At 48.4% G+C, this 22,266-nt stretch overlaps 2 protein-coding genes across 3 annotated transcripts in view; one reads left to right on the top strand and one right to left on the bottom strand.

Annotated features, from left to right (window-relative positions):
• Positions 1-2,421, bottom strand: part of LOC135920594 (acetylcholinesterase-like) — a 230,232-nt gene extending 227,811 nt beyond the window's left edge. The window contains exon 1 of the mRNA XM_065454913.2: positions 2,325-2,421. The gene's annotated coding sequence lies outside the window, so the exon portion shown is untranslated. The remainder of the gene's footprint in view (positions 1-2,324) is intronic.
• The window catches only part of LOC135920595 (mucin-3B-like), a 213,580-nt gene that overhangs the window by 132,278 nt on the left and 59,036 nt on the right, over positions 1-22,266 (top strand). For both annotated transcript variants that reach the window (XM_070536202.1, XM_070536201.1), the window contains exon 5: positions 18,003-18,127. In XM_070536202.1, the coding sequence (XP_070392303.1) occupies positions 18,003-18,127 (125 nt within the window). The remainder of the gene's footprint in view (positions 1-18,002; positions 18,128-22,266) is intronic.

Raw genomic sequence — 22,266 nt, 5'->3', positions numbered from 1 at the left:
GCCCAAGTTCTACGCCCACGTACCTGGCCAGAACGCCGCCGCCATCTGTTCGTGCCGCCAAGCCGCCTGCCTTCCTTCTCCATGGCACGGCTGTCGCGCTCTGGTAGCCCGAGCAATGGTCCTACTCCCCGACCTTTGGTGAGACCAGGGCCACTTCCCTCGTCATCTTGTCGCCGCTTCTCCACGTCCAGACTGCTCTAGCGCGGGTAACAACAACATACGCAGTAGGTGCAAGCGATGGAATGGTTTATTGAAGAATAGCGTGGCTGCTTTTTTTCTGTACGAATCAGCAGGTGTATGCGCACCTCGTGGTGCGATAGGCGGGCTTGCAATGACGCGATACGGCACTTCCTCCCCCTTAGAAGGCTTGCCCGTCGGGTGGTCTCCTTGTGCGCGTAGATCGCCTAGGAAGTCCTAAGCCCACCAGTACCCTTGAGTTTGCTTCACTGGAAGCTTGGGCTTTACCAAGTGATCCGTCTGACCATGGTTCAGTGTCTTCCACTGCAGAGGGTTGATTACCCTATGGGACTTGGTCGTCTCCAGGTCGAGTTGCGTAGAATTTTTGCTTCACTTCATCCGCTGTGAGTCGTGGCCGCACTTGGTCCACGTGACGGTGCTGCACCCCTCCTGTGGTGTCCACCGTGACCACACGCCTAGCTCTTGTTGACATCATTGTGCCGGGGAACCATCTCTGGCAAGCGTGATTGTACTGCCGCCACCAAACAGGTGCTCCCGGTGAAAAGACTTGTGACAACGGCGCCGGGGGTCTGCTCACCTTGGGATCCCGTGCCTTCTCTTCCTCTGGAAAATGTGCACTTAGGCGGCTCCTCGGTTGAAAACCCAGCAACATCTCGACGGGCGACTTGCCATCTCGATCGATGTTGCCCTGTAGCGTAGCAAGAACTTGGAAATACGATTGAGCAGACTACCATCCTTATTTTTCTTGACACTTTCCTTAATGGTGCGCACTGCACGCTTCGCCAATCCATTCGACTGCGGATAGTATGAAGCGGAGGTAACATGACACACATGGTTATCTTTGAAAAATCTTTCAGTCACTGAATTGCTAAATTGTGGCCCATTGTCGGAAATGACCGTATGGGGCACACCAAAACGCGCGGAGACCCCTCGCAGTACTTCGACTAGTTTCTGGGAATAGCTGTTTTAAGGGGTACTGCCTCTATACATTTCGTTTCCGCATCTACCACCACAAAGATCATGTCACCTTCCACTGGCCCTGCATAGTCGATATGCAGGCGAGACTAACGTTTGTTGGCTTTCGGCCAGCTTGAAGGGACCTGTACCGCTGGCATGGGCCAACATTCCACGCATTGCTGACAGCTTTGTACCACCTTGTCTATGTCGTGGTCCAATGTGGGGCACCAAAACATCGTACGGGCCAGACGCTTCATTGAAGTCATGCCTGGGTGGGTGTCGTGAAGTTCTCTCAGAATAAGTGCCCGCGTGTTCTCGGGCAGAACTACGCGATGCCCCCAGTATAATAGTCCTTTAATCACGGTGAGTGCGTATCTGCGGGTGAAGTATGGCTGAAGGCACTGTTGCCCGGCCCCAGCTGGTTTGGCTAACCACGAAGGATCCCCGTTTTCACCTGTCAGAGAAGCATGTCTTCGCTTGTGCTGTCTGCCAACTGCTGTTCGCTAAGAGAAAAATCTGCCAAAGCTTGCGCATGTAGCACATATTCGACGGGATCGTCCTCACCAGGGAGCCCTGGCTCCGGCAACGGCAAACGGCTCAGAGCATAGGCATTCGCGTGTAATGGTTCTTTGCGGAATTATATGTCGTACTGATACGCTGATAAAAGGAGCGCTCAACGCTGTATCCTGACCGCCGCCATCTGCGGAATTGGTTTCTCGGGATGGAACAGCCCTGTCACGGCTTGTGATCCGTTATCAAGCACAAATTTATTACCGAAAAGATAGTCTCTGAACCTTGTCACACCGAAAACTAGGGCGAGCGCTTCCTTTTCCAGTTGCGAGAAATTTCGCTCCGTCGGCGTCAAGGTTCTAGAGCGAAAAGCTATCGGATTCTCTTCGCGTTTGATGCGGTGGGACAGCACTGCGCCCAAGCCGACCAATAAGGTCTCACATTCGAGTCGAAGGGGTTTTCGCGGGTCATAATGGACCAGAAATTTAGCTTTGCCTAAGGCACTCGTTGCTTCTTTAAATGCGCTGTCCTGGGACGGCCCCCATTGCCACAAGGCCCCCTTTGCCAGCAAGCGATACAAGGGAGCCAGCGTCGATGACAAGTTGGGCAAGAATTTAGCATAATAAGTAACATTTCAAGAAACATTTCAGCTGGCTTACCGATGTTGCCTTCGGGGCGGCCAGTATCGCCTCGAGGTTATCTTGCAGAGGATGAAGACCATTGCCATTGATGTGGTGCCCCAGAAACGACACTTGTGCTTCCCTAAACCGGTGCGTGGCTTTGTTAAACTTCAGGTTGTGTTCACGAAGCCGCTGAACCACCTCCCGCAGTCCCGATTTGTCGTTTTCCTTCTGCGTCACAATGATGTCATCGAGCTACACTTGAACATTCGGCAAAACTTGCAAAATCGATTTCACGCGTCGCAGGAACAAGGCGGGGGCTGAAGCAATTCCAAATGCTAGGCGATTGTATCAGTAAAGGCCCCGGTGTGTGTTGAGTACCGCCGTCTTTCTGGCTTCGTCGTGCAGCGGCAGCTGATTTTACGTGTTGCGTAGGTCCAGAGTGCTGAAGACTTTGCCTGCAGAAAGCGCCGCAAATATGTCTTCAACTGTGGGCAGGGGATACTGTTCCAAGTGCGACGTCGCGTTGACTGTTCACTTGAAGTCGCCGCACAATCGTATTTCGCCGTTCTTTTTTGCTACCGGAACCACCGGTGTTGCCCAATCTGAAATGCTTATCGACGAAACACACCGTCTTGTAGAAGGTGGTCGATCTCTGCCGAAACCTTGGAGCGCATGGCAAAAGGACTGTACGTGCCTTACAGAAACGTGGGCGGGCTCCTTCTTTGAGGTGTAATTGCACCGGGGGGCCGTTGCAACAGCCAAACTTCTTGTCGAAAAGATCCGAAAATTCATAGAGCAGAGGCGTCATCCTGTTATCACGAACAACATTTACACTTGAGGTGGTTCTAGTTTCTCAGAAAGACACACCCGCCTTACGGAAGGCCTATATCGTGTTCCGGCCGCAGAGCAGTGGTCCGTTACATGCCACCACGATTAGCTTGCTGGTCACAACAATCGATCCAGACTGAATTGTCATGGTTATCTCGCCGACAACAGGCAATGGCCCGAGGAAGCATGTTAAGCGGAGCGACGTTTATTCCTGTGCCGGTCACCATTTGCGAAGTTTCTTAAATATGTTCTTTGAGATGACGCTGACCGAATAGTCCATGTCTAGAATCATTCGCAATTCCCGGCCCTGCCATGTCAACACTTCCTCGAGAGGCTTCAACTTAGCTCTGTCGGCGGAGATCTGAGCGAAAAGAGCAAGCAATATTTATTCTTCGTTCTCACCTTCCATTTCCTCGACGGGAAAGGCACGACGTTCTCGAGGGTGGCCACTGCTGAAAACCTTCGCCAGATGACCTTTCCTGCCGCAATGGTGGTACTTGGTGTTTCGATGACGGCAGATGTGTGTTGCGTGGAGGATGTCGCAACGCTCACATGAATGGTTGTTCTATGTAGTGTTCCGACACCACGTACCCGAGCACACGAGATTTGGGCCCTCCCGCGTGTAGCCGTGCATGGCTTAGCCGTGTCTGGGGAAAAGGGGATCCTGGGGGTTGAGCCGATGCTAGGTGTATGGACCTTCAGGGCCCCCTGGCGGAGGCACGACACCCCTTTGGCCTCTGCTTCACACAAACGGCACCTCCAGGCTGACCCACCTGGGGGAAATCGGTAGTCGCCTTTTCCTGTCCTCCTCTTCTCCATCTTCGTCTTTCTCACTCACCTTTTTCTCTTTCCTCTCTTCTCTTCACTTCATCTTACATCCGTATTTCCTGGCGGCAAGAGTTAACCTTGTGCATTATGCCCAGCTTCGGTTATAGCTATTTGGTTATAGTGGGGATGTACCTCTGGCGTGCGCAGAACTGAATAGTTCCTGTCCTGTGTCATCCCCTGGTTGGGCTCTATGGTGGGTGGCGGCCATCCCTGCCGAATATGTTATTATTACTCATGGAATCAACTTTCCCTCCACTCCCTGATCGCTCCTTCAAGAGGGGGTGCACCGAAGATTCCTTCAACCTCTTCATGAGTCCGAAAGAAACATTCCCAAAATTCCATGTTAATCACAGTCAACATGAAAGCAAGACAGTCCGAACACTATCTCCTTTTGTTGCGGCAAAATCATTGGCAAACGCCGTCGGCCAAGGCTACAAAGTGACTAAAATAGGAAGCGGCGATCTTCTTTTTGAACTTCGTGACAAGACACAGTACAGTAAATTGTCAAAACTAGTTGCTTTTGGGGACATTCCAGTTTCAGTAGGCCCACACAGATCTTTGAACACTGTCCGCGGTGTCGTCTCTGAAAATGACCTGGTCGATCTTAGTGAAAGTGAGCTACTTGAGGGATGGCAAGATCAAAATGTAGTAAAGGTCCAGAGAATAACGATTAGGCGGGACGGCAAGGAAATCCCCACAAAAGACATAATCTTCACTTTTGGAACTAGCAACTTACCAGACTCAATAGATACAGGATACTGCAAACTAAGTCTAAGGCCATACATTCCTAACTCACGCCGATGCTTCAAGTGTCAGTGGTTCGGGCACGGTTCACAAAGCAGCCGAGGGCGCACTAATTGTGCAAAATGCGCATCAAACGAGCACTCATCTGACACTTGCACATCCACCACCGATTGTGCTAACTGTGACGGGGATCACCCAGAGTACTCCCGTTCTTTCCCATCCTGGAAAAAAGAAAAACAAATCACCAAAATAAAAATCAAGCTGAACCTTTCTTTCCAAGAGACGCGCAAGCGCTTTTCGATGAACCAATCTAGTCCGTCCTACACCGATGTGGCGCGCCGGGGGGCAGCGCTACATCACTCGGTGGCAGCCCAAGTCACACAGAGTGTGGCAGCGGTCACGCAATCAGCCCCCCCCCCCCCCCCCCCCGGCCGGAAGAGCCAGCGCTGTTCCAGCCCCCGCAAAGGAGGAACAGCAGACCCTCGGACCTGTTGAACCCAGGGCCACTGCTCGTGCAGATTGGCCCACCCCTCCTGCGAAAATTCCCGCTCCGCGGGCAGTATCCACCGCCTCAGACGAGGTGATGGACACAAAAAATACAACTCCGGCGTCTCAGACGCCCAAGCAACGGCGCAGCTCTCTTGAGCGCACCGGGAAGAAAGAACCCTTCCCTATCACGGAGCCTGGAAAGGCCTCGTGAGCTAACCTAATCTATATCTCTTCGACACACAGCACAAAACATAAATGATATGGACACGCAGATATTACAGTGGAATGTGAGGGGTTTACCCCACAACCTAGACAACATTAAGAAACTTTTACATAGGTACACCCCAAAGCTGCTGTGTGTCCAAGAAACACATCTTAAACTTTCACAGACAAACTTCCTCCGACTGTATGTGATTTTCCGAAAAGACCGCAACGAGGCCCTCGCTTCGTCGGGTGGAGTGGCAGTAATAGTAGATAAGAGCGTTGCTTGCCGGCAGTTACAACTTAAAACGCCCCTAGAGGCAGTTGCAGTCACAGCAGTGCTGTTTAGTAAGCTGCTGACAGTTGCATCCTTATACATTCCTCCCAGCTGTCAACTCTCCAAAACTGAATTTGAAAGCTTTATGGCGCAACTTCCGGAACCCGGAAGACTTAAATGCCCATCGTACCTTGTGGGGTGACTCTAGGTGTAATGACAGAGGGCGTCTGATTGAAAACTTCCTCTTGAGTACGGGTGCATGCTTGCTAAATAAAAAGGAGCCAACTTTTTACACCGTTGCGCACAAGACATTTTCATCTATAGATTTATCCGTTGTTTAAAGTACAGTCGTGCCATACTTGGAGTGGAAAGTACATAAGGACCCATACGGGAGTGATCATTTCCCGATTGTGTTAATATTAAGGAAACGGGACGAATGTTCTCCACATTTACCCCAGTGGAAAGTTGACTCAGCGAACTGGCAGCGATACGCAGAGCTGACATATATGACCTGGGATGATATTCGTGCGCTTAATATTGACGGTGCAGTGTCATATTTAACCACATTTATTCTCGACGCACAGTCAATATGTATCCCGCAAAGAAATTCATCGCCTAATAAACGACGTGTTCCCTGGTGGAACGATAAATGTAAGGAAGCACGAAAACAACGGAATAAGGCTTCGAATCAACTCCGTGGCTCTCCGACTATAGAAAACCTTATCAGCTTTAAGAAAATAAAATCAAAAGGCAGAAGAACGTGCCACCGTACTAAAAGGCATAGCTGGCGAAACTATATTTCTGACATTAATTCTCATACAGACGAAAGAAAAGCTTGGAACAGGTTAAACCAATTAAAAGGCCGCGAAACAGTAAACAGTAAACACACAAACAGGCACTCTTGAGGACCAAGCTGATTTTCTAGGAGCCCATTTTGAGCACATTTGCAGTACATCTCATTATATAGATACATTCATAAAATACCAGCGACTAGAAGAACAGCTGCATTTGAGTCGGAAAGGCATATCCAATGAAGCATACAATCGTTCATTTGGAATGGCTGAGTTCTAGAGGCCTCACTGAACTGTTGCAACAAGTCCGCTCCAGGAAGTGACATAATTATGTATGAGATGATCAGACACTTACACCCTGAAACCCAAAAAACACTACTGTCACTCTTCAATTCCATGTTGTCTGCCGGCTGTATTCCTTCTGTCTGGAAAGAAGCAATCGTAATCCCTATTATCCAAGAGGGCAAGGACCCTTCCTCACCCAAGAGTTACAGGCCTATAGCTTTGACAAGTTGTATATGCAAATTATTTGAGAAAATGATTAACCATCGCCTGATCCATTTTCTTCAAAGAAACAAGATACTCGATCCTTTACAGTGCGGTTTTAAAGAGGATAAATCCACAACAGACCACCTTGTCCGTGTTGAGACAACTATCCGTGATGCCTTTGTCCACAAACAGTTTTTCCTGTCCGTATATTTAGATATGGAGAAGGCATACGACACAACCTGGCACTTTGGAATCCTCCGTGATCTGTCTGAAATGGGAGTTCGAGGCAACTTGCTATACGTGATTCAGAGTTACCTGTCCAGTCGCACGTTCCGTGTTAGAATTGGTAACGTTCTGTCTCGTCCATTTACGCAAGAGCCTGGTGTTTCACAAGGAGGTGTGCTGAGCGGCACTCTTCTTATTGTCAAAATATCTGTGAGCGACAAGTACAGCTTTGCATAAATAAATTGTCTAAGTAGGCGGATGAATATGGTTTTAAGCTAAATCCGAAAAAAAGCACGAGCGTCCTGTTTTCGAACAAGAGAGGCATACTTGCGGACCCATCAATAGATCTAAACGGAGAAAGGCTATCTGCGAGCCATGAACACAAATTCCTATTATACCTTTTAGACAGTAAGCTGACTTTTGTACCACACCTGAAGTATCTGAAATCAAAGAGCCTCAAGACTATGAATCTGCTGAATCTCTTGTCACGTACATCTTGGGGAAGCGACAGACGGTGCCTTTTAAAACTTTACAAAAGTCTAATATTAACATGGCTTGACTACGGAGCAATAGTCTATAACTCTGCTGCTCCCAGCGCTTTGAAAATGCTAGATCCTATTGACCACTTAGGTATCCACCTTGCTACAGGCGCCTTTAGGACTAGCCCTGTGCAGAGCCTCTATGTCGAATCAAACCAATGGTCATTGCACTACCAAAGGACATAATTAAAGGTGCCCTGAAACGGTTCGGACAAATTTTTTAGACGCGTAGGGTACAGGTTAAGTAGAACATTCGCACCACAATTTAAGTGAAGCGTTACGTATTAATGGAACTACAAGCGATTAGAAGTTGCCCTCCTCCCCAGCCATGCTTTTCCTCCTCAACTCGATCGCCGAGCGAGCGGGGCTAAGCTCCGCCTTCACTGGTCCTGCGTCACGATGCGACGTCACAACGTCCACTTCCGGTTGTTTTGAAGCCCGCCCCTGCCCGCGCGAGACCTCTCCGCTAGCCGCTTGGCTGTCCACCCCAAGCGACAGCTATCGAAGCAGCGTGCGTTGCGAGCATTCTGTCGTAGCGCCGAACGTGTCTGGTATTCCGTTAGCCACAGGCAAGCTGGTCATATCGGCAAATGACTGGAGGCCTAACTCAAGCTGATGAAGGAACTTTGGCGCAGACGTACGTGAGCGGCCTGATCGGTCTGCACGGTCCAGACACTTGTTGGCGCAGCGCTTAACCAGCCAAACAAAGCGCTAATATTGCTCTAGCCAAGTGTAAAACATCTTAAACATTTATAAAAACAACGTGTTGATGATTAAATTCCCGCGAAAAATACGCACCAGCAGCAAAAAAGAATACGCTTCGTTGCTGCTACTGTGTATGGTTGAGCTCTATGCCACCAGGTGGCTGCACCGTGCAGACCATTCACCTTTGCCCTTCTGCTCATCTCGGCTCATCCCGTACGGCACAGTCAAGCGGCCAGACCCTGTCCCCTTGCGCTTACGTTTGCGCTGATACGGGACTCGCGAAACGCTAGTGCGTTAATAATCTTCCGGTGTACAGTGACGGCCACAAACGTGCAAACCCTGGTACCGATCGGATAGCGGCAGTCCGATGCGCAGCAGCCAGTTCGCTCGTACGCTGCCCTGCAGAGGGACACGATGTCACAGCTTGACATCGCTACGTTTGCAGTCCACAAGGCAACAAAGTCGAATCATAGTGCTCGCGAAAAGACTGAGACCAACTCTGACCGCGGAGCTCTCGTCAAAATGGAGCACGTTGTAACACAAGCAGACGGCACTTGCTGTGTGCCGGAAGTGCTTAAGTATACTGAAAAATTGTTCTTGTGCATTCTCTTTCTGCTACTTTCTCTTTATAAAAACAAATTAACTAACATTCTAACTATTACGAAGATCATTTGTTTACCATAAAGTTGGAAAAATTATCGATCACGCGCCCTGGTCAGCCAATCAGATAGCTCGCCCCACTGACGTCATATGGGTGATTTCGGTCATGTGGGTAGGGGCGGCTTAAAATTCCGCCGAGCAGTGCGCTGCGATCGGCAGCGATGTGCATTTTTAAAACCTTATAATAAATTACACGCTTTACGCAGAGCGCTTAGATGTGTCATTTAATGATCAGAAGGACCTACTCTAACGACTGAGTACGTTTGTAGAAAATCGTAAAAAGCGTTTCAAGGTCCCTTTAACTTTCTCCTACACCATGAAAGCTAGCTCAGATGTTAAACATCCTTGTCATTCGACTATATGCGACTTGTCCACTGCTAGGCTGTTTCGTAACCGCCCGGCCACTAGGCCTCCTCTGTCCCTCCGGTTGGAAGCACTCTCAGGAAATGCAGGGGTCCCTCTTTTACACAATGTCCTAATGGCTCCTACATGGCTTCCACCGCCTTGGGAGTGGCAGACTATCAATGTGAATTCTCTTTCTTAGAAATATCGAAAGAAGCACCTGATGCTCACATACAATCACATTTTCTTGAACTTAAAGATAAGTGCTCCTATGAAGAATATTACACAGATGATTCGAAGTCTCCTGCTGGTGTTGCTTACGCAGCTCTCGGACCCTCATTTTCAACATCTGGACCACTAAACCCACACACCAGTATCTTTACGGCAGAAGCATACGCTATACATTCGGCTATTAAATCATAAGGCGCAGAAATGTCGGTAAAGCTGTTGTCTTTACAGATTCATTAAGCGTCGTGAGAGCCCTAATTATCTTACGAAAGCATAAGAATCCCGTTTTGAATGGGCTGTATAGCTTGTTGCGCTCCGCATATATGTGCAACCAAAAGATATCCTATGCTGGGTACCTAGCCAAAAAGGTATAAAAAGCAACGTATCTGCTGACGAAAACGCTACTTCAGTGAGTTTTAGCGACACAGATGGAAATATCCCCATTCCTGCCACAGACCTAAGCCCTTTCTGCGCCGTAAATTGAGGAAACATTGGCAAGCAGAGTGGGATACAGAAACATTGAATGATTTTCACATCATAAAACCAAAACTACGATAGTCCAGTCGTTGTGTCGTGAACTTGTCTCTTGTCCTTTGTGTTTTTGACTGGTTTTTTCTTTCAAAACTACGGAATTGGATAAGTGAGAAAACAGCACGGTACAAGGAAGTGCTTCTTTGCCGATTAAGAATAGGAGAAACTCACAGTACTCATTCCTACCTCTTGAGTGGCGGGGATTATCCTACTTGTAGTAGGTGGGGCGACAGCTTGACAGTGCTCCTTGTTCTTATCCATTGCCCTGCAATAGAAACAGAGAGGAAAAAGTGTTTCCCTTCGGCATATCGGGAAAATATACCACTTCATCCTGGATTTTTTCTTAGTGATGAACCGCTTTTTAAACTGCAAATAGTCTTAGATTTCTCAGCCGAAATCGACATTCTGAAAATAATTTGGTCAGGAAGTTTTAACATGTGATTACCAGCCCTTGTATTTGAGGGACGTCTTGATGCTTTAGCGTAACTGTTGTCTCGTTTTCTTATGTTTTTTATCAAAACACAACTGCCATCGTCCACGTACATAACTAGTCAGTGTCATTATTTTACTAGCTTTATGTCATTACAGATTTACGTCATGTACAGCTAAAGTTTTTAGGCCCTGATACAGCCATGTCACACCTACCATAATAAATTCACTGTCCACGCCATTCAGAATCAATCCTTTAAATTGCCATTTGTCAAGGCGCTCTTTGGCCATAACTGGCCCTTGCGCCATTAAAAACAGCATATCAGCCTCATCATCTTTGCCATGTTCCACTGCGTCCAGGGTCGTCGTCCTCGCTGCGACTGTACAACACTGATGCTGGTTCCCGTAGTCACTGGGTCTGCTTCTCGCATGTCACGAACGTCACCTAGTGCATTCTCTGAAGCTGTGGCAAATTCCTGTGCTTCCTCAAATTTTAGCTTCTTCCGCGTTAATAGCCAGCGTCGTGCGTCGTCGTCGCTGATTCCGCATACTATGCGGTGTCACAGCATACGGTGCAGCGAGTTGCCGATGTTGCAACTTTCCGCCAGTCTCCGAAGGTCGGCAGAGTATTCCCGAACGCTCTCTCCGTCCCTTTGCTTGAGCATAAAGAACGGAAAACTCGCAGCTATTTCATTAACTTGATGATTGTAATGTTCCTCGAGGTATTCAACGACTTCATCGTAAGTCTGGCTGTTACCGGACATGGTCGGAAAGGCGTCCTTGCAACATGCGCACGACAATATCGCTCAATGAAGACACCAGCAGAGCTCGGCGTTTGGCCGTGTCGGTAATTCCATTACCCTCAATATAAGCTTCGAGCCGTATCCTGTACGGGCTCCAGCTGCTCACCGTATCGTCGAAAACCTATGGGTGAGACGCCATCATTCGATCCTGTCAGTCGCAGACCATGCTCACATGAAATCCCACCTTCGCCGCCACTGTTATAGCGCAGGTAACAACAACAGACGCAGTAGGTGCAGGCAATGGAGTAATTTATTGAAGTTAGCGCGACTGCTTTTATTCTGCACGAATCAGCACGTGCATGCGCACTTCGCGGTGCGATTCGCGAGCTTGTAATGACGCGATACGCCAGAGATTATTATGCGCCTTTGAAGTCGTGGTCAGCCCGGAATCGCGTACTGTTAACACCATACTAACCCTAAGTGTGTTTTTTGCCGTGATGTCTCTTCGAGTGTATATTTTATGTTTTATAATTTTTCTAGTTTTATGAAAAGTTCGTGTGTGTGTGTGTGTTTGAAACAAACAGCTTTGTCCTCAACTGCTTTCTCGGAGGCTCTGCCTCAGAGAACTGCCTGAACCCTTAAACAAAGTAACCTGCGTCACACAAGAGAAGGTAAGTGCAGTAGAGGACCACAGAAGACTAGGTGGGGTGACGAAATGAGGAAATTTGCGGGTGTTAGTTGGAATCGGTTGGCGCAGGACACTGGTATATGGGATCGCAGGGAGAGGCCTTTTTCCTGCAGTGGACATAAAATAGGCTCATGATTATGATGATGATGATGATGATGATGTTTTATCAACAGCTTGCTGCCAGTAGACAACTTGCGGTATGCAACATGACGTCAACTGCGCTTTACATGTACATACAGGACATGCTGCCCTTGTGTCTACAAGATGACTTGAAGATGTCCGAGGCTGACAAGGTCTGCCGCATCATGATGGGTCTCGCAGACGACGCGTTCAATTTACCCGTTCTCAATAATGCGACCACCGTTGACAGTGTGATAAAAGAGTGCCGTCGTCTAGAGAAAGCGAAATTCTGGAGCATGTCGCCTCAGTTCGAGCGTATATACGTAATGCTGCTTCAACGTGGTCCTGCGAGGCAACTCTGTGTCAATCATCTCCATCAGAGCACATGACGCGCATCGTCCTTCGAAAACTCGAGGTTGCATATCCAGCTTCTTATAAACCCACTGTATCCGAGATCTCGACGACGCCTGCTGCCTTGTCCCAGGCCGTTGTTCGCCAGGAATTTGCAAGCCTTGGTTTAGTTTCTACTGTCTGCGCCATGAACACGCCTGACACCATCCGTTGACAGGCCTCGTCGTAGGCCGTACGTCCTTCATCGTTCCAGAAATCCGCCCGAATGGACAAAAGCTGACGATATGCCTACCTGGTTCCTCTGCAGCCGAGCTGGACACATTGCTCGCTATTGCGGGAGCTAGTGACCTTCTCAGTCCCGTAGCCCATTTACCAATAACTCTGGTCGCTTCCCTGCTGTAAGCCGCTATCCGCTCCGAACCGTATGCTCTGCACAAAATGTCCCTGGGGAAGTCAGCCGCTACGCCCAGTCGCTTCTGCCGCATCGCCGTCCATCTCGTTCACCGACTCGCCGCCGCTCTCCTTCGCCGTCCATTAGCCGTCGCTTCTCGCCGGAAAACTAGACTGTGCAGCTTCTGTAAGTAAAGCTGCACTGACAGCAATGATCCGAAATTCCCTTTGGCCCTTACGCGCCCACCGGAACACACCTGTAGTCCACGTCGACGGCCTTCCTGTCAGAGCTTTGGTTCATAGTGGGGCGTACGTCATTCTCATGAGTGCCTCTTTTCGTCATCGCATAAAGAAGATCCTTAGCCGTGCGTGTCGCTGACGATGGGATGACCGCTGGTGTTGGGATGTGCGCAGCTCGCGTTACTGTGGTTGGTCGTAGTTAAATTGCGGTCCTTGCGCTGTGACCTCACGACCTCATACTTGGACTTCGATTTTTTTAGCCCCATTTTGTTCCGATTGATTGCTCTATTAGTGTTCTCTGCCTTGAACTGCCTCGCATCTGTGAAACGAGTCACTAACCTCCTACATCTTGGTATACTGCAGAAATTTTGTTCGCCTACCATCTAAAACCGTTGCGTATGTCGAATTGCCAAGTTCGCCGGCTGTTCCAGATGGCGACTACTACGTGACGTCTCTTACTGTCGTCCTGCTCTTGCACGGTATCGCTGCACTCTACACGGTACGGAGGATTACGGCTTACAGAACCTGCCTTCCACTCACTAATTTTGGTTTCATCAAGCGATTCTTTCGACAAGGCCTTTTCCTTAGCCCACCATTGCATCCTGCAAGTCTTTCAGCTAGCACCTCTTGCACTGGATCCTACATGTCTTTCGAAGGACACTCCGACGCCGAGTACTGGTGCCAGCGGGGAAATGCGCAATATGATCCACAATGACCTACCGCCTGAGCCCCCTGAAGGCCTTAGATGTATTCTTGAGTCGTACCGAGATCTTTTCTACTTCAGTAATCGGTCTTTTGGCCAGACGTCCACTGTCGCGCATCGCATACACATAGGCGATGCCAATCCAGTTCACCGATGCCCCTATCGAGCGCCTGCGTCTAAGCGAAGCGTCATTGCGCAGGAAGTCAACTAGTTGTTTGCGAAGGACATTATCGTGCCATCCTCAAGTCCGTGGGCATCGCCTGTTGTTTTTGCTCTAAAGAAGGACGGATCGTAGTGCTTTTGTGTCAACTATCGCCCCTCAAGAACATTACTAACAAATGCGCTTGCTGTTACCACGAACTTATGAGGCCTTTGATTGTATATATGGTGCCGCATACTTCTATCGACACTCGATCTGAATATCGGCAGATTGCTGTGGAGCTAATAAACCTAGAGAAAATGGCTTTTGTAACAGGCTATGGGCTTTAGGAGTTGAAGGCCACGCCTTTAGGTCTGTGTAATGTCCCAGCCACATCAAACGAACGATGGATTTTCTGTTTCACGAGTTCAAGTAGTATACATGTTTGTGTTATTTAGACGGCGTGATTGTGTTTTCTCCTAAGGTTGTTAGAGTTCTCAAACGCATCTCAGTGAATATTAACGTGTTGCGCCGTGCCGGACTGCAGTTGAATTTATCGAAGTGCCCTTTTGACTGTCGCCACATCACAATCACCGGTCATATTGTGGAGGTTGCCGGCGTAAACCCTGACCCAGAAAAGAATGGAGTCGTGAAAGATTTCCCTTTGCCCAAGTCTGCGAAAGATGTTCGCAGCTTTGTGGGGCTCTTCTCCAATTTTCGCCGGTTCGTGAAGAATTTCGAAGTGATTGTGATGCCGCTCGCAGCTCTTAAACAATATGTCCCTTTTACCTGGAAGTCTGCACAAGCCTCGGCTTTCTCCGACTTAACCACTCTCCTCGAAAAATGTCTCCAATTTTGGCCCACTTAGACTAATACCGAAGTACGGAACGACGAGAGTGGTGAGGAGATAGGCGAGCTCTTGGCCTAACGTCAGCGTGGGGCGAACTGCGTCATCACTTATGTCAGCAAGCTGCTGACTACAATACAGCGAATTTACTCAGTTACAGAACGTGAGTGTCTCGCTTTTGCATTGGCAGTAGCAAAATTTCACCCTTATCTATTTGGCCGACTGTTGAAAAGAGGCTGGCCTCTTTGAAAGACCCTACGTGCAGATTCCCTCGATGTGCAGGGCAACTGCCATAGTACACCTGGACGGAGGTATACACACAGGGAACCTGTATAAAGATGCGGATTGTTTGTCCTGCCACCGTGTGGCCGAGTGGGACTCCTCGCGCACTGAATCCCTCCATTTTGTCCTTTCCATGAGCCGGTTCCTTAACACCGCCCCATGAATTGTGTGAAGATGCCTACTTAAGGGAGGTAATCGAGCGCCTGCAATACTTTCTCAGCGACGCCTCCCTGAGCGCATTCCCCCAGAAGAATGGTACATTATATCGGCGTAACGTGTTTTTTTGGCAATGCTGATCTCCCTCTAGTTATGCGATCACACCTGCGCTCGAATGTTCTTTCTGAGCTTCACGACGCCCCAATCGCTGGCCACCTTGGTGTTACTCGTACGCGCGACGGCATGCGACGTCGCTTTAATTGGCCGGGCCTAGCCTACTCAGTGCGGTGGTATGACAGTGCCTGGGAGCTCTGTTAACGGCGACAGAGACGGTCTGCTCTTCCCGTTGCGTACATTCCGCCTATTGTCGTCCTACCTGACTTCTTCCGTATGGGTTTGGAGCTTATCGGATTCTTACCTACATCTGCTTCAGGAAACAAATGGGTTTCCGTTGGTACCGATTACGTGACGCACTACCAAATGACACGAGCGCTGGCAACTAGCTGTGCAATAGACGTGGCCGATTTTTTTTTCATGACGTAGTTTTAACAAACGGTGCCCCACGTAAATTACTGACTGACTGAGGCCGTAATTTCCTGTCAAATGTCATCGACGATAATCGACGATATCCTGCGGTGTTGCTCCAAGCAGCACAATATCACCACATCATAGCGTCCCAGATGAACGCGGTCGGCGAACGCTTGAATCGGACCGTAACAGACCTGCTGTCAAAGTACGTGCCTGCTGACCACCGTGATTTGGACCTTGAACTGCCGTAAGTGACATTCGCATATAGTTGCTCCCGCCAAGATAATGCTGGATAATCTCCCGTGTGCCTTTTGATCGGACGTGAACCGAGTTTACCTCTGGACACATTTCTGCCTTCCCTGGTGACTTCGAATACTGTATGTGCACGCGACGGTATTGCTCGTGCTGATTACACGTGGTAAAAAAGCCTGTAGTTGACTCGCGGCTTCCCGAGACAATCAGAAGCGCCTTTAAGACCAGCGACAGTGCGACGACAGTTTTTCGCCTGGTGTGCTCGGGCGACTGTGGACCCCTTGATGAGGAGTGGGCCTCTCTGAAAAGTTATTCCCTTGCTACATGGGCCCATGCCACATCCATCATCAAGTGACTGACATCACGTAGGCGATTTCGTCCACCAATGCGACATCATCGGTTTCGTTGTTTACCGAAGTCGCCCTCGTTTCCAGAGTTAACCATTGCCATCCTTTCTCTGCTGTAGATCCTTAGTGGTGGCGGGCCGGCGCTTCCGCCGCCGGGGGTCATGCAGCGTGCTATTCAAAGCAGATGACGTGGACACTTGCATTTAGTGGGACGTACTCATGAGGGGCCTCTGGCTGATCTGAGATCTTGATGTTCGCTGGCTTCAATCATGGTGGCCAGTGTCTGTTAGCCCTCGTAAGCACACGTCGCCTGAATAGTTTACCTATTGCGCTTCTACGTAACGTCATAGAACATGCATTTATTTTCATATATTATATATATATATATATATATATATATATATATATATATATATATATATATATATATATATATATATATATATATATTACTAGCCATTCCCTAACTTTGGAGAACGCGCAAGCGTGGGGCGCGGGGCTGAAATCGAGGGTCGAAGCAGCGCTCGTTTGGGTGTTGTTCCGCCATCTCCGCTTGTTTCTGGATATGTTACCTAAACAATTTGACTTTTTTTTGCCTACTATTATCCCCATCACGTTTTTGGTGCAGGTGTGATGTACGAACTAGACACAACGGAGCTCCGCAGCGGCCGACATCTAGTTCTTCACACAGTGACAGTTCTTCACACAGTCACACAGTGCGGCAACAGCGCGGAATTCAACAAACAAGGAAATGCGGAATTCTTTCTGTTTTGTGAAGAATAGAAAAGTAGCTCTATATTATCACGCGTGAAATGTCCGCAAAACTTAAGACGGGCAGCACTGTCCTTATTTTAACACAAGCTCTCACCGTATTTTAGGAAAATGATGTTTTCCGCTATTTTACCTGCAGATCATTCGTATAATCGCGGATCTTATTCACAGCCTAACTTTATCCTCCCTGCTCAATGCGCGCGCGGCTAGCGTGCTCGCGCAGCTCGCGCTCCATTGGTTGGCACATCGGCGTCGTCGGCACATGCACATGCTAATGCTGCAAAATAAATTGGAGCACACCGGAGCCTCACACAGGAGTTTTCTCTATTCCTTTCAAGGGCAAGCGGCCGACCACTGCGATGAAAGTTTAAACTCACGACCGGTTGCAAAGGACGTCTATGCTAAAAGCATCGCGGGAGTACTCAAGATGACAACAACATGAACCAGCATTGAGAAACGAGGGTATTGCTTCTTCTTTTAGAGTTCGTGTGCGAGCTGAGTGTTCTGTGGGCAATAACAGGGTGTGTGCGGTTTTATCAGCTGCATTTCGGACCATGACTTTTAGTGGGTTGCCGAAAAACCTCACTGGCGTTATTCTCGGTGCGAATGGCTGGCATCGCCGCAGCAGCCATCCGCAGTCGGGACACTATGGCTCAAGGCTTTTGGCGATGGCATACGGCGCCGCCTGTGGTTTCCATCGTGTGTCCTTGTTGATTTTGTTTCGGAAAGTTTGACAGCCATGTCATTAGATAGTGGAGAAATATTACCAAGCGTGGTCTTAAGTGACCAGCTCCGAGCGCATTGGAACAGCTTCTAATATGCTTGTTTATGTTTTCCTCTCATTATTTCAGACGCTGCACGAGAATTTGAAAATTGAAGTTGGCATAAAAACGCCGTTCACCTTCTACGCTTTCAGGCCATACAAACTTGCGCCCAATTTTGCTACCTATACACAATTCATGCAAAGTATCAGCGGGTGAGCAAAGCTTTATTCGTATTGTTATCATTTCCAGCAGAAGCATCCCGTCAGATTTCCTAGGTATACTTTGTGGCGCAAAATACATTTCTGGAAAAGGGACAGAAGAAAGGGAGTTGGTAGTTAAACAGGTGGTTGTTTGGCGCTTCACTGTCTCCCTTTCTTCTGTCCCTTTTCCAGAAATGTATTTTGCGCCACAAAGTATACCTAGGAAATCTAAGCACCAACTTGCCCAAGAAGAAGTCCTTTTGGAGCATCCCGTCAGAATTATTTTCAATCCTTTCTTTTTATTTCTTGTTATCCATCCCTCTAATTAGTCGCTCTCAGTGATTATTGCATTGGCCCGGCATGGTGTAGGATGATTACGGAGGGCAAAGTGAACAAAATATTCACAAGAAGTAGTAAACAAATTCGAGCCTCAGCTTTATTCGACGTCCGAGCCCACTGACATACAGATGTGTTTCAGGCCGGCACGATTTAATACGATAATAAAAATATACTGGCACACATTAGTTGTTTCCTACGGCAAAATCGCGGCTTAATTCCTGGTAGGCGCTTATATGTATTGCACGGGTCTTAAAATATAAAAGCGCGAAGGATACGTACTTCTCTGCCCTCCGGAAACAAGCAGTCGAAAATGAGTTGAGAAATATTACCAAGCATGGGGGGGTCTTAAGTCGCGCTAAACTTGACGTAACACAAGAAGGAAGAAGGGAGACACATGACACGTCTGTCACCGGGCTCTTTTACATGTCCTGATTGGCGTGTCTATCCCCTCTTCGTTCTGGCGTTTTGTCAAGTTAGCGCTGCTTAAGACCATGCTTAGTGTAAACCAAGTGCTCCGAATCTTCCGTGGTAAAAGGAAATTACCAAGTCGAAACAAAAACTCAGTTTCGCTCGAAGGAAAAGTGTTGCAAGCAGTGAGATGGCGCCGAAGGAGTCAGAACGCTGCCGTGACGTGGAGCGTGCCACTGGTGTTGCAGCTGTTACACTTTAAGGGTACAAGAGATGGCACCAAAGAAACACCACCAGCGTTGGTTAGCGTGCAAAGAAAATTTTGCAGAAACCACCAACGATGACTATCGTTGTAAGCGAATAGCCCGACAGACTTACGGGCGAACGAGCGAGCGACAGTACCCTCAACCGTTCAATGGCACCCATCTCAATTCAGTTGCGCGAGAGACCACAATCTGCTACGACTTCTCGTCCGCCGCATCGTCTGCTACTGAGTGGGCACCGCCGGGTGGCTAGAGACACGTGCGACGAACGAGTAAGCGAGCGAATGAACGACAACCTCCCTCCTTCTCTGTTCGATCTCTTCCGGGCCATTCTTTTGCCCGAAAACGGGCACCTTTTCCCTCACCTTACCACGTCGAATCGGAGTAATAGCGGGGTCCCTCCTATTTCTAGCAACTGCCCACCATTTGGTTATGTGAGGTCTCAAGCACGATGGCACCGCCTCCCATCCGTCACTTCCAACCTTTCCCTGGGTATGTTCCCTCTACTTCATTGCCCAAAGTCCGACCACTTTCATGCCACCGAATTACCGCTAAAGCAGCCGAAAGAGGGAGGGCTATACGAGGCAAAGCTACTCGCTTTCAAAGGGAAGAGCAGGTTTGGGATACATCAAAATTGTAAACTGAGCAAGTTGGTGCGCAGTGAACATAAGGTTCTTGCAAGGCTCACAAATCGCCCACTAAGGGAAGAAGCACACTCGACCTGCCTTGAGCAGCAACTATATTTTGCTATTGAAAACATTCGTGTGTATATGGATACAATAACATTAGCAGAAGAACCTAAAGACATGAAACCCAAGGAATTCTACTTGGATGCATAACTGCCTTATCAAGGCTACCATAATACTCGCCCTAGCGCGTTACTTAAACTCAGTGTCACCAAGGTGGATGGATGGCAGGCTAGCACATCCCTCTCCTTTCCGTCTGATATGAGAAGCCCCGATTACTTCGCTTGCCGTGAAAGGACCACTGGCTTCTCAGACATAGGTGCACAACCATTTTCACTGGACAGCAGGTAGTCACAACATTCACAGACAGCAGCTTGCAAAGGAAGTAATCGGTGCTTCCTACATCATAAAGAAAATATGTAGGTGTGTTAGCCTACTGTCCACCGCACTGAGTGACGTTGCGTTTAGTTACCTCACTGGCATGTGTAAATTGTGATAACGGCGATAATGTTGTGATGAATTCATGTGCAATGTTTTCCGTGTGATGTCTTTCTGCTCTTCTGCTAATGAGGTGGCATGCCTATATATGCGAGTGTTTTCAGTAAATAAACAGGATCTGAGTCAGCGCATGTCCAGAGTAAATCTTCTCTTTGTCCTCATTTCTGTAAGCGCTGCAAGAACCGCAGGAGTTCTGAGATACATTTAGCGTACATGAATGTCGCTTCGAGCGGGCTTCAGCGGACAAAACCATTGACACCTTGTTCCTTCCAAAGGCGACTAATCGCATCAGCGCTATTTAGCAGACCCAAGTGGTATGGAAGCGTCATTCAGTGGCATACTATCTCCTCAGCCACGTGATGTACCTTCATGAAAATTTGAAGCGCCAGCGGGAGCGAACACCTTTTACCCATTAATTATTCGATAGACCGCCGTTTCGTGCGATATCTTCTTTGACGAACTTAACGGAAGTTATCGTAACTGTGTTTATCGCTAAACGTGGTTAGCGCAGGTTTACGGCAGCTTAAACGGCGGTTTGGCCGCTAACCGCAGTTGACCGCTAAACGGGCTTGGCAACATCGGCTTAGGATACACGACGTTTCGGAAACGGGCCCAATGGCGCAAGGCACTTCGAACAAAGCGCCGGTGCTTCACAAACATCTTCCCCACAGGCGTATCATTTGGTCTGCCACGACCATTGGAGGTTTCATTCCATTTTGCTACAGCACGTCACACGTGGTTGCTTCGTGCCACGAATTTTCACGCGGATACATCCATATTGGCCTTTCGACTGCGCTAAATAGCAAAGCTGTGAGCATTAGTTGGCGGCACCGTTTCTCAGCCCACTCTGTTGTTCCATGTCCTGGATAGCTTGAACGTTGCGGGCCACAAAAGCCGATCGTCACGGAGACGCTGCTCTGGCGGGCGAAGAAGCGTCGTGGGGAAACCGACGACAGTTCACCAGGAACCAGACACACAGCGCAATGACGACGCAACAAATAGAAGAAAAAAATTGTAACGACGACAATCAGACACGCCATTTCGCCACAGAAAGAACACATAGCGAAACGTGAATGTCTACTCATTTTCATACACAGTGGTCCACGCTGTGGAAGCTACGCAGGAAGTTCGGCCAAGAAAATTTATCTTTCCGCGCGTTCCGTCCAAGCGTGGCTGCGTGCCAACAGCGTTCGCTCGCGAGTGCAGACAGGTGAGGCTCCACGCGAGGGGTGTCGAATAAAAAAATCCGAAAAGAACAACAAAAATAAACATGTTCTAACACATCGAATCGGTAGCCGTATACCGCAGTGTGGTTGTTTCTAAGGTTTAATTAAAACTTGCTAAAAAAAAGTTGCACACAATTGCGTTCCGAACCCAGTGAACTATATTCAAGTGCAAACGAAGCCACGGCAAGAAGCCTCTCTAGCCTGCATAGCGTTGACTGCTACGCATGGAACTCAGTATAGACACGATGTACGAACTTGAAAGAGACAACAGCTTGAGGCCAACGGATTTTGGCGGCCGTAAAAACAACTTTACCGCCGATTGGGACAACCGATTGCAGATTATTTTAAAATTAGGTTAGATGAGGAAATGAAACGCGGAAATCTCTGTAACACAGTGGTACTCTTAATATAGCAATTTGTTTGCTCAAAAAGCAATTTTAATGGGATTTTTCTGGACAATTATCCAAAGTGAAACCTGCATGCAAGCGATCACGTGACATGTCATCATGTGGTTAACCGTGAACAGGATAGCTCGTGTAACCTCTGGTGGACTACGGTTGCCACTAACCACGGCTGAACGAGTTAACCGCAGTTATGTTTAACCATAGTAAAGCTGCCCTTGTAGCTTGGGTATAAGCGTATAGTTGTTTGAAGTTTACGGTTTAGGGTCTGAATTAGCCCACTGCTAAGAATGCGGGGAAATTATAAAACGAAACAAAGATTATTGATGC

Source organism: Dermacentor albipictus, chromosome 3 (assembly GCF_038994185.2).
Source record: "Dermacentor albipictus isolate Rhodes 1998 colony chromosome 3, USDA_Dalb.pri_finalv2, whole genome shotgun sequence".
NCBI classification, from domain to species: domain Eukaryota; kingdom Metazoa; phylum Arthropoda; class Arachnida; order Ixodida; family Ixodidae; genus Dermacentor; species Dermacentor albipictus.
The sequence above is the reverse complement of the archived record's forward strand: the minus strand, read 5'-3'. Positions and strand labels throughout refer to the sequence as shown.